Genomic DNA, 17,310 nt, shown 5'->3' with positions numbered 1-17,310 from the left:
ATAATTGTCATACAAGTTTTTCATTTTTAAATATAAATTTGATATTTGTGTTTATCAGTGCTTTCTACTTCGTCTTTAGATCGCTATTTGTTTGTCACTGGTTTTGCTGGGATTCTGGTTCGGGTATACATTGCTTTGCCAGGATGTGATTCAACAGAATGAACAGTTCCATGAACAGTTCCAAACGTGTTAAGAGTACAAAAACATATTTAATGGGGAGATACAAAGACTGAACAATCCCTTTGGGGGCAAAATGAAAATACAAAAACAAAGTCCCATTTTTTTTAAGGTTTGTACAAAAGAAAGCAGACAATTTGATACCGTCAAAAAAGTAATATATACCAAAAAATACAAAAATTTTCTGTTATATATTCTACAGTTCTCAGTTTCTTATTTTTCCAATAAACAACCCATCAAAGAAAAGCACTAAATTGACTCCAGTGTTAGTTTAATTTGAAGTTAACATTCAGCAGACCAGAGGTGCACACATAATAAACTCATAAATGAAAATGAAATAAAAATACTACTTGATTTGTCAGTGGAAAGCATGTTTAGAAAGACGCCCATGATTTCTGAGGACACAATCAAAATACACAGCTTGCCAATATTCACGTGCTTTTTAAGCACACAGCTTTCTTGTGACAGGCTTTTCATTTCCTTTTCTTCACATATTTTTATGTCCTGAAAAACTGCATTAACAGAGACAGAAACAGGGACATTAGCAAATCAGCCTCCGTGTTACAGAATACACTGTTATGGTAGGCATAGACCATAGACAGTAAAGACTGCACATGGCACCTGTAGTATGATACAGACAATCAGGCCAAGAATCAACGGAGTTTAACTCTATATCAAAACACAAAGGTCGCACTTACAAAATCATCTTAAATCATCAAACTCAGCAATTACCACTGGTGGAACCTGACAGTGACCTTTAGTCTACAGCTAATTTGGGCTTAGTCATGAACCTTTACTTTGTCAAACCTCTGACAACCCATTTTTCCAGGCCTAACCAACTAGCTATTCAAGCCTGAAAAGACTCTTGTAGTTTCAGCAGGAAGCTATGCTAGTGCAGCATATAGCAACGGTAACATCAGATATCCTGATCAGGTCGAGTTTTTCTCCAAGCTTTACAACTAACATGTCTTTGAGGCACAGCTCCCAACAAAGGGGACAAGTATGGTTATATGGTTATGGCATAATGACATGGAATGGAAGTGATATAGTCTCATAGGGTTAGATACTTTTTACAATATACCTCTCAAGACAACCTGAGTATTGAGGTAAGTCACTCAAAAAATATATACCTGTGTAAGCATACATGCCTGTGTAAAGTTTAACACTGTCAGCGCTTCTAAAAAAAAGTTTACATCTGATTATTCTCCATGTTGTTAATCATCCCTCAAATATTTACAAACCATAGTCTGTTTGGAATACTTCTTCCGAAATGCACACATAATCAAAATGCCCATGGCAACACATGCTCTTCTGAACACTGCGCTTGAAACAGGAAGCCCCTCCAGTTTGAGAACCCCCGCCCAACAACGGCAAACAGTTTCAGTGAGTAAGTCTATGCCTCTCCAGATTCTTGAGGGTCCTGTAGCTCTTCGGGCAAAGTGTGCAGGCGTAGGGCCTTTCCCCGGTGTGGAAGCGCAGGTGGGTCTTCAGGTTGTCCTTAAGCCGGAAGCACTTGCCGCAGTGCGGGCATCCGTGCGGCCTCTCACCGCTGTGGAAGCGCATGTGCCTGCGGAGGCTCTTGCGCAGCGTGAAGGCCTTGTCACAGAGGGCGCATGGGTACGGCTGCTCGCCAGTGTGGAAACGCTCGTGCCGCCGCAGGATCTTGCGCCGCTTAAAGTTCTTGCCGCAGATCTTGCAGGCCAGCGCGCTGCCGGGCACCGAAGAAGGCACATGATGCAGCCGCCACACGCCATTGCCACAGTCGCTGAAGCAGCACAGCCGGCGGCCCGTGTGGAGGCCTTGGTGGGCACGCAGGTCCTTGGGCCGGGGGAAGCCTTTGGGGCCCACCGGGCCCACCCTCTCTCTGCTGGAGCCCGCCAGAAGCCGCACGTTGACAAGCTGCACCGAGCAAGGCTGCAGCAGCTTCCAGTCCTGGTGGTTCACCCCGAGCTGAAAGCGCACTTTCTTTTTCCTGAAGGTAGGTGGGGGCTCTGGCACTACCACCTGCACAGGCGCTATGGAGTGGCTGACGTAACTGTTGGTGCCTTGGCTTGTGGGGGTGGTAGTGGTGGTGGTGGTGAGAGTCTCTGGCTGGTTGCTGGCCTGTGAAGTGGATTTCTCACCGGCAAGGGGATACACACTTTGCGCTGGTTGATCTTTCTTGCTGCATGTGGCCTTTGGCACACTCGATGACTGCTGGGGCTCCGGCCATGCCAAGGACTTTTTCAGAGAGTCAAAAAGACAGTCAAGCTCCATGGTGTCTGAAAAAGAAATAACCAGTACAAATGAAACAATGTAAATATAACTGGACCTAGTCTTCACTGTTCAAACCAGATCATGACTTGACCAGTATCATGTCACATAAGACATTTAGTAGCCATTTTTACAGATACAGATGTGCACCTACACAGGAATTCTTGCAGTTCACCCAGACAATTTTTTTTTTACAAGAAACAAAGACACCAGACAGACTCACTTTGCACCTCACAAGGTCACAGAAAACAGTCCCTCCCCCTGCTGGTCATGAAGGTACACAGAGTTACCACAACAAATGGCACAAGCCACTGCTTAGAAATTAACTAACAATTTGCAAATATTTACAAAAATGCCAAACACAGTCGATGTAGCTGAAAATAAGAATGTTTAGTAACGCTTTGCAATAACGCGATGCATTCATGAACAGCACATGAACTGCATTATAATTATATTGGCAACATTCATGAAATACCTTTACTTATATACAAATGCGTTGACTGTTGAATGTGGGTTACTATGTTGACTACACTCCAGTCACCATAGTAACCCGCTGACTTCCACTGACTCAACTTTTCTTTTTAATTTATTTTACCACAAACTACTTTGAAAACTCAATATTTGACTCCCCCCCCCTAAGAGTATCGTTATGCTCACACACAAACACACTTACCATCTGTAGCACCAGGCTGTTCAGTCGGCTGTTTTTCAGACAGGTTATTTGCCTGGCTATTTCCAAATTCCACATCCTAAAACAGAAAAAATGTATACCACATTTTAGTGACCATGAAACATAATGTGCAATCACTGTTTGTAGTTCAGTTGTAGTTTTATTAACCATTCAAGTGTTACCCCATTTGTATTAGATCTCAAGAGCTAATCCTCCATGTTTTAAGCCCTACAGACATGAGCCACAGGAGGTTTTCACATAGGACATAGGATTTACATGGAACACCGGAGAGGTCAATGGGTGAGAAAGGGGCCTGCATTTGACGGCCTTTAGCTGATATGATGATGCCTGTGAAGCCACTCATGGGAGTACTGCTGGTAGAGCTTGACTAAGGTTGAATTAATTATTTAGTTTGCAGTTACTGTGATTTTTTTGCTCACAGAACTAGTCTAGCTTTCAGGTGGACAAACAAGATCTGTCACATACTAACCCTGTCTTTGAGGACTGTGCAAGGAAGGTCAACGGTGCAGTGCAGGTCAACGGCTTCCAAGGCCTCCTCCCGTGAAGCATGGTCTTTGGAGTCCCCATTCTCCTTAATCACGGGCTCCTCCTGAGAGACCCTCCCTTCTTCTTTCTGGGGGTATTGATGTGAACTACACAGGGTGTGAGGGTGGGGGTTGGTCTCAGGGAGGGGCAGTGCTGTGGACATTGAACAATCACATTCTTTAACTGAGTGGAGAGATGCAGGAAGAGCTCGATGCAAGAATCAAAAATGAACAATGCACAAATTATGCAACTCAAGTGTGCATACAAGTTTCATTATTTTAGCTGCCTCAATTTAGCTTTGATACATCCAAACGAGGTGCCACGATCATGTGTGGCTGCCCACAACTTTCTGGGCCAGATAAGGGCACTATATTATTATCCACAGGCAAATGCAGATAGTGAACTTACACATTTCACCAGATTCAGAGCAGTACTCAAACACTTCTGATATTATTAACTGAAGGGAGTACGAGGCAATCGAAGTATTGCTGCTACGTAAGATCAACCTTAAAAAATGAGATGTATGATTTGCAAGGGTAACATACATTCCACGACTACACGCATAAGCATTATGCACTGCAGTATACAGATGACGTTTGCCATTTAAACGCTTTGACTTCACTTTTGTTCGCAGTTGGGAATGAAGAAGTTAAGTTTGGAAGCACTGTTTACACGGAAGCATGATGTGATACTAAGCGACGCCATGCAGTTTCGTTTAATCTAGCATAACTTGCTAGCTCGCGAGGCTTAATAACAACAAATCAAAGCATTACCCTCCCCCTGTGACATCCATTCATCTCCAACTTGCACACCGACACTGCATACATATTTATCTCCAGAATGTTTAAATGCATTTTTCAAGTCAGTTCGGACGTCGGAAAGAAAAACCAAGTCCCCCCGGGGATTTTCCACTGTTTCAGCCTTGCATCTCCCAGGAGCGATGGATCGTTCTTCGAAAAGTTTTGTTATTTCCTTCACAGCAACCTTCATCAACACATCAATTATAGACGCAACCTGCACCTGGAAGTCAGACACAGATTCCGACATTTTGATGGATGTCCAATAATTTCAGGTGATACGGCTTGTTATGATGAAAGGCTTCAGGATAGTCGAGTCCTACTGAAGTGTTTTCGTTTTCGTTTATTGTGACCACATGGTCAGTAGGAACAGAGCCATTGCCAGGCCTGTGAAGACTTTGGAGTAGGAAGCAGGCTAAGAAGGGGCGTGTTCTGAAAAACCCTCTACTACGTTTGAGTACGTACCGCGCCAAGTGATTTCCGGGTTTGCGTCGTGCGTCTTCAGTCCAGCCCTTACCTCTCTTGTCACATCAGTACTGTTTTTGTGGAAAGATAGAAACTGTTTATTATGGATAGATTGATTATTATATTATGTGTATTATGGATAGATTGATATATAGATACGGTTATTTATTATGGATAGATAGATCCTTTCCAATTTGTTTCACTTTTTGATACAGATCATATCCATTGCAGTATTGTGACCCCATACAGAAAGGGCCCACTTCTGTGTGTGTACATACATAAGTGCATTAGTGTGTGTATGCCTATGTGTATAGGCCTCCAGTTTTTATGTGTTCTTTTGCACAAAATAATCAGAGTTCTTTTCATCTCTTCCCACGCTGTTATTTATTTTAAGACTTCACAGTAAGTTCTCTTTGTTTACAAAAAAATAGAACACTGTTGTCATTTTTTTTCATCAGTAGAAAACGTGCAGATGATTTACAGCACTTCACCTCAAAAAACAAGTAGGGCATGGTGCGCCATTTTTTTTTCTTTCAACAAAACCCGTCACAGTGATTTAAGTTGCTTAGGCCTGTAACTTGGAATCAGAGAGGGACAGGGCAAACATATCCATCCAGGAAATGTCACGAATACACATTCAGATCAATACACATTTACAGAGGACAAAGGAACAATCAGCTATTACTCATTCTTGTGATATTTGATATTTAATGACTGTATGACTGTATTTAATGACTGTAATAACTGTGTTTAGAATTGTGGAAAGTGATACTTTACTGAAATTTAGTGGAGACTCATAATGTTGATTTGAATTGAAAGGCCTATAATATTAGAATGAGTCTAGAATCAGTACTCTTTTTGTAATTCATTCGGACACTGGATGACATTGCCTGTTTGTTCATTGAAATCTGGGATGAGGGAGGACATTATTAGGACATTATACCACATGAATACAAGATGACCTGACAACATGACTTAGGATAACATAGAAAGTGATTCGTAACTGAGATTCGATGTTCGTAACTGATACAGCAAAATTAATTAAGTAACTTTTGTATTGGTAATGCTGAATATGATGGCAAGATTTTAATCATCGTCGTCGTCATCATCATCGTCATCGTCATCATCATCATCGTCGTCATCATCGTCATCATCGTCGTCATCGTCGTCATCATCGTCATCATCGTCGTCATCGTCGTCGTCGTCATCATCGTCATCGTCATCGTCATCATCGTCATCATCGTCATCATCGTCGTCATCGTCGTCATCGTCGTCATCGTCGTCGTCGTCGTCGTCGTCGTCGTCGTCGTCATCATCGTCGTCATCATCATCATCGTCGTCATCGTCGTCATCATCGTCGTCATCATCATCTGGATCTATCTCACCCTCCAGCACATCCTCGATCCAGTCTTCCAGCTCATCAGCAGTAGGCATGTCATCATCATCGTCCATATCAAACCACACGCTATCCGCCTACAGAACAGAGGGGAGCCACATTAGGTTTTGTGGAGCTTCTTTTTTTCTCGCACTGTGTCACTTTATCATGCCAAATCACTTACGTCATCAACCTCCACTACACCAATCTGGGGAGAGGAAAGGTCGATATGGAATGTCTTCTCCCAATACGGGACAAGCTGTAAAGCAATAAGTGAGTCAGAATTGAGTTAAATACAGGTCATACAATTACCTTTTAATTACTCACTTTAAAGTATAAAAAAGCAGAATTAAGCTGATGATGTGCCTTTAATAATATACTGTCAGATAACAGTCACATGTTAAGGGAGTAAAAACACACCCTTAGTTAGTTAATATAACCATCACCAAAAAACACACGACAAGGTGATATTTTTCAAGAAAGTATAATGTATGTTGAAATCCAGGGGCTGGGTCCAGGTACATTTTCTAATGCTTTAAGTTACCTTCACCCTTGACTCAAGCCAAGCTGGACTCTTACCAGTGGGAAGTCATCAGGGTCAATCCAGACAATGCTGAGGTCAGGGTTGTTTGTGTTATCCTCTGCAACCTCCTTCAAGATCTCCAGGAATTCAAAGCCATCTAGAGGAAGTCAAAAATGATGTAATGTTTTCAGATCCCTTCACAGTTTCCCACATTTAGTAGACTGCATAAAATGCATTAAATTTTCCTGTTAATGTACAAACAAGACTCCACAACCACAGAGCAAAATACAAAATAAACCTGCAATCTGAAATATCCCATTTGCACAAGTATTCGCACCATTATGGTTAGAGCTGGCATTACCATTATGTTAGGACACTTGCAACTGAGCTCTGATTCCTCCTGTTTCTGTCAGTGGTCCATGAAATGACTACAACTTGATGGCACAAAGGGACACCCAAGAGTACAACACTACCAATAAGGCGTTTATGTCAGGGTGGCTACACGGAAGCCAAATGGCATGTGACAGTTTGCTCAAAGGTACCTTGATGGCTCTCACGCTATGAGAAGTAATCCTCTGGTCTTGTCACTGTGAGTTATTGTCTTTGTGGAGTAGTGTGTACAGATTCATGAAAAAAAGATGATTCTCATAACAAAATGGAGAGAACTTCTACAGGTCTTATCATCATTATACATGAATCCTAATGGACGCTAATCTCTCCTTACGTATTTCCTCTCTGCAAGTTTTATGTGACCTTTCGGGGGAGGAGGGAGAAGTGTTGAAATAACTGTGAAATGCAGAGCAGTGGGTTAGGGAAATTATACCCCTGCAGAACAGCATGTGTTGCAGCATTAAGCTCCTAAAATAGATACAGCGGTCTCTCTCTGCTCACTCCTTCTGAACACATGTAGTTCCCTAAAGGGCCCATACCTGGGTCACTCTCCTCGGCGAATGCGATGATGTGCTCGCCATCGATGTCATCCTCCTGAGACATGATACGTATTTGTACAGTTTTGAAATTGTCTTACATATCTGGGTGTAATGCATATATTTACACTGACATTTATGCTTATTCAGTTGGATAGCTTTTCTTAAACATGGCATGGGGCTGATAAGTGAGGTCAACGTAAGAAAATAGTTAATCAAGAGGAGGAATTTATAAAATGAAAATGATGATAATATACAGATGTCTTGCTGTACTTACCCAGATCTCATACATGTTGTGAGGTTGCAGTTTTCTCAGAGTTGGTCTGAGACAGAATAATGGCAAGAGAGATTATTTACACATTGATTAAAACACCATACAAGACATACATCAGATTTGATTTTCTCCATTTACACACACACACGCACACACACACACACACACACACACACACACACACACACACACACACACACACACACACACACACACACACACACACAACAAAAATGGACACACAGACACACACCTGTCGTTGTCCTCAATGAAGTCAACAAGCTCATCCTCTGAGTAGGGTTTTCCAGGGATGGTGACGGGGTCATCCATGAAGGGCTCGTAAAAGTCGACTTCATTCATCATGAGGTCAAGAGTCTTTGCAACCTGTGAGGTGAGAATTAGAGGAAGAGGGAATAATGTTTTATTAGGAGATATGAATTTGTAAAATGATAGTAAATCATTATCATGTCAAAGGCGTATGATGAAACAGAAAACTTCACACATTGACACTTTTCAGTGGTGTGGTTGGTTGGTACAGAACACAAGAACACTTTTAGCCTTAGCCTTTTAGCTGGTTGGGATAAATCTGGGGTATGGAAAGGTTTTGACGTGGACAATATCAATGTAAGAGTTCATCATTTTCAAAGACCCTTACACTAATTCTCAGTCGGGTATGACAAATATGACCTCCATTAAAAATGCAATTATTTTATTTCCATGTATAATATTTCCAAACAAATGCAGTAACACAAGGCAAATACTGTAAAGAGGAAGGTTGCACTGTATACCTTGGAGTCGAAGGTAGCGAAGAACTTGACATGAGGGTGGAATTCTTCAGCTGCATCCTCAAAGGCATCAAAATCTGTGTGACAGAAGTTCATCAAGTTCATCAGTGACCGCATGAGGGTATTTGACAACACTAATCACCTATGCTCACTGCACTCACTATACAAACCAAACCACATACAGGATTGTGTGAAGAGTAAGAATGACAGCATGTTCTCTTTGTTAGTGGGACATGGCCTTAGTACATACGGTCAGATTTCTCATTCTTGAAGTAGCCCACCAGTTTGATGTCCTCTTCAAGGTTGAAGAAACCTTTCAGCTCATGCCTGTTGTCGATAATTTCCACAGGATCATCCAGCAGCTAGGAAGAAATGGAGAGAGCTGGATGTAATCTGTCAGAGAGAAATCTAACTCATTTGGTGTGACTGAAGTAATAAAATGGTGCCTTCAACGAATGTGGTACAGCACAGTGACACAGGCTTCATTTTATATTACTTAACAAATGAGAAGACAAACTTTCAGGGAAGACATAATTACTGTTAACAATCTGTATTACACGTAGTACAATCAACCAGCATACAGAAATGACAAGAAAAGGGATATTTGAAATTGTGATGAGGAAGAAGAGAAGGGTATAAATCATGACAAGGATGAAGATGCCAGTGGCATGCTTTCTTCTCACATACATCATAGATGAATTCCACCAGTGTGTCTGCAGCAAGTTCTCCATCATACTCAATGACCTCGTCGTCAGCGAAGATATAGATACTGTCTTCCTCATCCAAACCTGTGAGTCGTGAGGAGAACAGATCTCAGCAGAAGCACAGAAAGACACTTCAGGACTACACCACTAGGAGGCATTTTTGTGCTCAGTTTGCCTGTGGCCTGGCAGGAAACCTTTAAAGCTTGGAGAGTAAGTGTACTTATGAGTTCACATTCCCATTCCATCACTTCGGGCTTAAAAACTTTTGGCAGTCTCTTCATAACGGTGCTTGAAAACCAGCTGGTACAAATGCATGATGAACAGGAAATAAAAAGAGTATGGAACATGATCTGCACTGTGTGCTATGAAAGAGGCAGGTTACCTAGTTTCTTGGCAACAGCGCTGTCCTTCTTCTCGTCAAGCAGGCCAAATCCTATATCTTCATCATCTAGATCATCCAGGACTTGGGCCGCAAGCTGTCAAAAAAAGAGTTACAATCAGTCTTGTGATTGTTTCATAGGAGTGGTAGACTGCTCCAAGCCATTGTGATTTTATAATATGTACGGTTATAAATAAAAAAGACTCCTTAAAAAGGTACAAAATAGTTACAGTATGTCATTACAAATCTGTACATTTGTTCCATTTCTTTTCTGGAATGACCCCAGAACGTGATTGCATCTGGTTAAGTGTTAATTTAGACTTCATAGTGACCCCTTCTTGTGCACATGTTGTCAGGGACAATTATTTTGTTCCCCCCCCCCAGCACACATGTTTGCGAGTATGCTGTAAGCACTGTAGCTGGTCCAGATGAAGCCTCCACACCATAAAAGCCTGGTACAAAGACTGCTGCCCCTGCACTTTCTAAATCGGAGTGAAATATGACCCAAATGATGGACGTCGGCGTCCACCAATGGCGGTATGGCATCCGTGGAAGCCTGGCATTAGGAGATAGAGGCTATATGCCAACTGAGCTGGAGTAATAGGGTTCTGGGTCGGCGACAGGTGCACTGCAGTGTAAGGAGATGCATCTCGCATCTCTTCTTGCATCTTGTCAAGGAAATGTTTGCTACCTCTCTCTCTGGATTTTGTCTCCCCCCTCTCTTCCTCTTTACTGCACTCTTTCTTACAGATTTTCATCTATTCATTCTATCCCTTAAAATTCCTTTTAGATTGTATATAAATGAACATCATGCCAACACAAGAACCATAATGCTTCAATTGTTTATTTGTTTATTTAGAAGGATCCCCATTAGCTCTACCCTAATACAGAGCTACTTTAAGTGGGGTCAACATTATTCATTATTACATTATTAGATGCTTTTTTCATTATTTCTAAAATGCATTTCACAGTGCAACACTTCTGTTGTTATGTGATATTATATCAAGCAAATGCAATTGGTTGTACAATGCCTGTCTTCAAATTGCAAGAAGCACTGCTATTTGAATGGTCTGTTTCACTGGAAGATTGCATTGGAGATTCATTTATATCGCTTTATATGTAGTTTTCACGAATGCACATTCAACTTGGAGAAATTACATTCTGTTCTGCAGTGTACCTGTAACATCTGATGGATACAACAAAGCAGCCTGAAAATGTGCATGTCTAGGTACATGAGGGTTAATACTGTTTGACAAATTACTTTTTAAATTTGTATTTGGTCCTATTTGATATCTTTTTCCTGTAATTATGTTCCTGCCCAGACTTTCTGACTCTGAACTGTGATTGGCTGGATGCCGGACCCACTTCCTGCTTCTGTCATGAAATGCTATGTGCCCTCTGGGAATGGAGTGATGCTGATGTGTCTCTCTGTCTGCCAGCCATGTCTGAGATATCAATGACCTCACCCTGTGTACATCATAGGGCTTCCTGCATTCTATATATTTACTCTCTCTCATTCATCTGTTTCATTTACTCTTGTCTTCTCTGTGTTTCTCTTCCTCTCTCTCTGTTTTCCTCCCTCTCTCTCTCCTTGTTTGGGGGGGGGGGGGGGGGGGTGTAGAAGAGGGAAACTGTATCCATGAATGATTCTAAAAGACTTTTGTGTAACTGCTAATCTGGCTAACATTTATCTTCACAATGTTTTTTAATAAACTCAAAGTGCCTTTCTACGACCCTGCTCTTGTTACTACATTTGTGTCACAGAACCTTGTTTTTCTCTTTAATTTACTCCATCCCAAATCAACCCATTCTACCCCCAATCCCCCCCCCTAAAAAAAATCTCCTAAATGTCCTAAAGTGGGGATTAATATATGAAAAGGTATTTAATGGGGGTCGAGGCTCACGTCTGTCTGCTAAACAGTTTGTGTGCTAAACTCAGCTCGAAGGCTTTTGGCCAAACAGGCCACAGCTATATAAGGTAGCCCGACCAAAAGCCATGAGTCGACAAGAGAGGGAAATATTTGCCATGAAGGCCGAGAGCTTCGGGAGGTGAGGAGGGAAGGAAGACACTTGATCCAAACCGGCTCACACAAGTCCTCACCCTTCTCATCTCTCTCTCTACTTCTCTCTGTATCACTCGCTACCTCACCCAGGCACAGGGACACTGCTACCAGCAACCAGCTCTCAGTGACCAGCTCACCCCTCTCCAGGTGGGGCAATGTTTGGCCCTCTTCAGTGAGCCATGGACTGAAGAATAGGGTCAGGGGTTGTGCTAAACCCAGAGGAATGTCTCTGCCCTCAGGGTGATGCTTTGTGTGATTTAGGAGTTCATAATGATTTTCTAGCTAATGACCCTGATCGAACTGCCCAATCTGGTGGCAAGGACCCCATATCCTGTAATATTGCTGGCCCAGTTGAAGATACATTTCATTCACAACACAGCATGTGTTAAACCTGTTTTTATCATGTCAACGCTACACATCAGTCTCGCATTCAGGCTCCGATTCATGTCTGTGCCTTACTCACATTTTACATTGACAAAACATAACTTTTTTAGTTTTTAGATTTTTTTTTAATGGATGGAGATTTACTGTCATGCAATTCCACACCCTTTTCTCATTTAGATGGAGATAAAGAAAATAAAAACAGGTTCACTCCAGCTTGTGAAAATTATAACGAACAAGACATGTGCAGTACAGTGTAGAGAGCACCAGTTGATAGCCACGCACCCCACCCCTGCAAATGTATCTATAAGGGAAGAAAGATGATCTTCTCTGGGCTACTTAACATCTTGAGAAGCACAAACAACCACAGTGGCGTTGCTTGCTATATTAAGCCCCCAGAGTTGGATCAGACACTAACCCAGGACTATTTTGGCCAGGTGGTGGTGGTGACGCTGGAGTCTCTGGGATCTGCTGACAGGTACAGTACTGTGCCCATCCGTCATCTGCCTCCACCCACAAGGACAGAATTCAGCCCAGGGGCTCCCAGCCAGAGGCTCTCAGCCCTGCTGCCAGGCCCCGGGACTGGGCCCAACTGCCCCCTGAAAGGTGCATTAGAGCAAGAGTGGAGGGGTAAGGGGGCAGGGAGCAAAATTATCTCATACAGGAATGCACACGACTTAATTGATGGACCCTGCTGGTGCATAGAAGCTCTCACACACATGTAGATGTTGTACATATGTACAAGTGTGAGTCCGCATGTCTGAATCTTGCCAAGTATGTTCTGCATGATCAAAAAATTCAGCTGCCAATATATGAGTTCCACCCCATTAAATCAGAGAATAAGATACACTTATGGGATTTGGTGAATGCACATTAACTTAACTTAACTTTCCAAAATCGTCATTATTAAATATAAATTATTGATGGCAGCACAACGGTGTGTGTCTGAGTTAGAAGAAACTGCTGAATCTTGATTCCCTGAATGTAGAAAGTATAAATATTTTTGATTTCAACACTATCTAAAATTATACTTGATTATTTGTTATGCACAAGGGGCATCCTATTACAACATGGCCAAAGACTAGTGTAAGTAACAAGGTAAGTACCATGTATGGTGTAAGTACAGGGTATGATTGTAGATGTATGTACTGTAGTAATTACAAAAGTTAATGTAGTTAAAAAAGTTTTACAAATAAGGAAAGTAGAAATGTGATTGACTCCATTATACTTCTTAGTGCTTAAAAAGCCTTCCCATAATGTGACAGACCAGACTAGTATAACTACAGAGTACTTGGTGGATATTATACAGACTTATTAAACAGATTATGTATGGTCTACTTGGAGACATTGTACATAGCTGACAAACAGGTTCATAAAAACATGAAAATGTCATCTGCTCACATGGGAACTGCAGGGAATGCAGGGGCGTAACTATAGGGGGTGCAGCAGGTGCGTCTGCACCTGGGCCCGTGGGTCTTGGGGGCCCGTAGACACATTTATGTCAATCTAAATAGTCTGAATAGCCAAGTCGCATTGCCAAAATATCGATGTTTACCCATATTCAGCGAAATAATTACACTGCGTGGGGGGAGGGGGTGTAGCGGCGGCGGTTAGTGACATACCCTGACAATTTCACAGTTTTAAGTGTTGTAGGCTGAATATCTGCGCAGGGGGAGGGGGCGTGGTGGCGCGGCAGTTGCAAACATGGGGTACGGGATTGTAAAATGTTTGGGAACCACTGCCCTATGCCACTGTCTAGGGCCCGTCATAATAGCCTGCACCTGGGTCCATCGTAACTACGTTACACCACTGAGGGAATGTCCCCATTTGCCTGCTTTCTCGAGTCATAAGCCTTATTTTTGGATCATTACTACCCTCCACTTTCCAGTAATGTCCACTAAAATTTCTCCAAAGGAAAGTATAATACAGCTTGTGTGTGCTTAGTTAACCCTGTACTCACTTGTAACAAGTAGAGTAATATAGGCTGTACAGGCTGCAAACTTGAAGTTTAACTGAGAACCCTTTCCGTTCCTGTATCTATCCGCTAAGTATAGTGTAAGTGTAGAGGCTTCATACCCTCTACGTTCTTGTAACTACTTCCTAGCAAGTATAGTGAACGTTTAGCTCAGTACCTTCTACTTTCATATAAGTTCTCCAAAGTGCAGTGCAAAATAGTCTTAAGGTGTCGAAAGGTGAGGTTTACTCACTGCACAGAACTGTACCCACTGGCCACCGTTACACAGTGCAGCACACCACCCTCTTCTTTTCTATAATTACTTGCTAGGAATAGTCTACTTTAGACTTTGATGTAGAATCCTACAGTATCCTCTACTTTCCTGCAACTTTCTGCAAAGTACAGTGTAGAAGGGACAGAGTGTCCTGCAAACTTTTGCTGAATACCCTCAACTTACCTGTTCTACCGACTAAGTAAAGAGTAATATGTACATTTTCCAAAAAGCTTGTTTACCGATGATTTATGATATCCAGTAAACACAGTTGGTAGCAAATGATTATGGCTGAATCTAATCTAGCTGCTGGATACAGGTTGGATTGATTGGGTTCATCTGTGTGAAGAGAAAATATTTAATACCTTCAAGCTCACGTAACAGGCAGTGTTGACACAACATATTTCTGTGAACTAAATTACTTAACGTTAGCCTGACGATGTCAGAATATGAGTCTGACACTGCTCCATTGAGCTGTGATTATGGGGCATGTTTCAACGAACCAGGAAAGAATATGCCTCTTCGCTCAATTGGATACCTAGAACCAGTCAGAGCAACGTAGTATGACCATCTGATACATTACACTTTTACCGGATTCCGTAGGAAGGACGGCAAAAACATCTTTTCGATTGACAAATGCCTTAATCGCGTTTCTCTGTTCCTCTTTCAAAATGAATGCGCTGTCAATATCTGTGAGACATGCATGCTCACGTTATACTTATTAGCAGCGAGGCTAGCTAGCTACTAGGTGTTTCAATGGATTTTTGGTCTAAGCGTGATAGTAATTAATTTTTCTACTATATATTGGAAGACTCAGTCATGGATTTGTCAGTAATTTCCAGGTTTAATCTTGAAACAATGGTGGCCACCATTGTGAGACAGAGCTTGAGCTCCACTCACCCAGAGCTTCGCCTCAAGATTATCTTCTTACTCCTTAAAGGACAGGCTGTTATATACATAATGTTTAGGGGTGTAACCATCTATTCAAATAGGCCATGGCTGCAATACTCTTTGTCCCGACCCGGAGGCGGGAGGGATTTCTCACCTCCGTCCCCAGGTCAAATCAAAAGAGTCTCACCCAGGAATGCTTACATGCTAATAAAAGTAACATTTATACTAGGTACAAATAAGATGGAATTATTGACTATGGCATATCATTATTACCTATGAATATCAAATAACCAGTCCCTTCAAGCGTTAGCAATAGCCTAACAATAATGGGCTAGAGAGCTTCAGTTAAGACCTACAATCCTCTGCAACATTCGTGTTGCACATACGCAACTAACCGAGTCAATGTAGACATAAAAAAGTCGTTTAGATAGCTTAATTCACATAAAATATTTCCCACTAACAGGCTCCCGAGACGCCGCCATCTTGGTACGATTTCGAATCTACCGTTAATTCAACTCAAGCCATCTGTCCATCATCGTATAAAGCCCGCCCTGACAATTTGATTGGCTAGATCCGTTTCGGATCTGTGATAATTTCTCCTCAACGGAGCAGTGCCAGACCGAACTTCCAGACCAAAAATGTTGTGGGCGGGGTTCGGTCTGGTATCCAGGCTAACTTTATGTAGTATAAACCTCCAAATGGCTCGGTTGCCAACATGTTAACCTTATCATCTGCATTATATGGAAGACACTTAGGTTAATGTAATGGATTATATGGAAGAGACCTAGGTTAATGTAATGGCATTATATGGAAGAGACTTAGGTTAATATAATGGCTCGCTAATGGGTGACAAAGTCACTGTTTCAGAGTGATTCCAGAACCTTTTCCAAGACCAGCAATAATCTTAGGGAGGTTTTCCTACATGTACTTCCAGTATCCCAGGGAAAGGGGGACAGAGGAGATCACATATTCCGTGTGTACTCTATTTAGCTGAACAAATCCTTGTAAGCTACATAACTGCTTTACTAAAAACAAAACAAAACAGATTTACTGTTGGCTATTATAAACAGGAGGCCTAAGTAGTCCTAATTTTCAGTACCAATTTCAATATCCAATTACTTATAGAAGTACAATGAATTAAAAATAATTTATGATTTCCTTATTTTATAATGTTGGCAAGTTATCCCGTAATTACCTCGTAATTCTACAATCATACTCTTTAATTATCTTGTTCTTGAGCAGTATTTCACACCTGGTAAAGGAAGGTATTCTGCCATATTAAAAATAGGATGTTCCTGTAGTTAAAATGAAGGTCTACTTTTAGAAAGACAATGTAATCAAAAACGTTTTTACTTCCCCAGTTGTAAAATGTTTGTAAATGATCCAGTACCAATCCCTTAGTTCTACAGTCATACCTTGTACTTATATGCACAGGCCTTACATCGTACACAGTGACTTACCCTGTTACTTACACTATTGGAAAAGTATTTGGCCATGTTGTAATAGGATGCTCCTTGTAAGTTATTCAAGTAACATGTCATTAGGTTTAATTTTAGAAAGCAGTGAAATCAAAAACATTTATACTTGTTAATTGTAAATTACTAACCACTTAGCTCCACAATCGTACCCTTTACTAATCTTATCTTACACTGTACGTAGACCTTCTTTACAATTACTTATCCTGTTACATAGCCTATAACAAAAGTTGATTACTAGGATGTCCCCCATAAGTAATTTTAAGCAACCTAGAATAACGTTTACAATAACAGTGAATTAGAAATCGTAGTTATCGTTATTTGTATTTGTAAAATGTTTGTAAGTTACCCGGTTATAACCACCTACTTCTTCAATCATACTTTTTCCATAGGCCACTCAT

The 17,310-nt window shown here is 41.5% G+C and overlaps 2 protein-coding genes across 2 annotated transcripts in view; both read right to left on the bottom strand.

Annotated features, from left to right (window-relative positions):
- Positions 1-230: 230 nt before the first annotated feature.
- LOC308364451 (uncharacterized protein) lies at positions 231-4,808 on the bottom strand. Its single transcript, XM_080837585.1, has 4 exons — positions 4,420-4,808; positions 3,591-3,799; positions 3,104-3,179; positions 231-2,438 (listed from the first exon to the last, which is right to left on the bottom strand). Exons 1-4 carry the CDS (start codon positions 4,691-4,693, stop codon positions 1,558-1,560), a joined length of 1,440 nt encoding a protein of 479 aa, XP_080693711.1. The 5' UTR covers positions 4,694-4,808; the 3' UTR covers positions 231-1,557.
- A 456-nt stretch (positions 4,809-5,264) lies between these two features.
- casq1a (calsequestrin 1a) overlaps positions 5,265-17,310 on the bottom strand; it is a 15,147-nt gene continuing 3,101 nt past the window's right edge. Inside the window, exons 2-11 of the mRNA XM_080837586.1 lie at positions 9,878-9,971; positions 9,479-9,579; positions 9,042-9,153; positions 8,795-8,868; positions 8,260-8,390; positions 8,010-8,055; positions 7,736-7,790; positions 6,863-6,963; positions 6,468-6,542; positions 5,265-6,381 (exon numbers count right to left, since the gene is read on the bottom strand). Coding sequence (XP_080693712.1) covers positions 5,995-6,381; positions 6,468-6,542; positions 6,863-6,963; positions 7,736-7,790; positions 8,010-8,055; positions 8,260-8,390; positions 8,795-8,868; positions 9,042-9,153; positions 9,479-9,579; positions 9,878-9,971 — 1,176 coding nt within the window. The 3' untranslated portion in view covers positions 5,265-5,994. The remainder of the gene's footprint in view (positions 6,382-6,467; positions 6,543-6,862; positions 6,964-7,735; positions 7,791-8,009; positions 8,056-8,259; positions 8,391-8,794; positions 8,869-9,041; positions 9,154-9,478; positions 9,580-9,877; positions 9,972-17,310) is intronic.

This window comes from Sprattus sprattus (genome assembly GCF_963457725.1).
Source record: "Sprattus sprattus genome assembly, chromosome: 4".
NCBI classification, from domain to species: Eukaryota; Metazoa; Chordata; class Actinopteri; order Clupeiformes; family Clupeidae; genus Sprattus; species Sprattus sprattus.
This window is presented reverse-complemented; position numbering and strand designations above follow the sequence as displayed.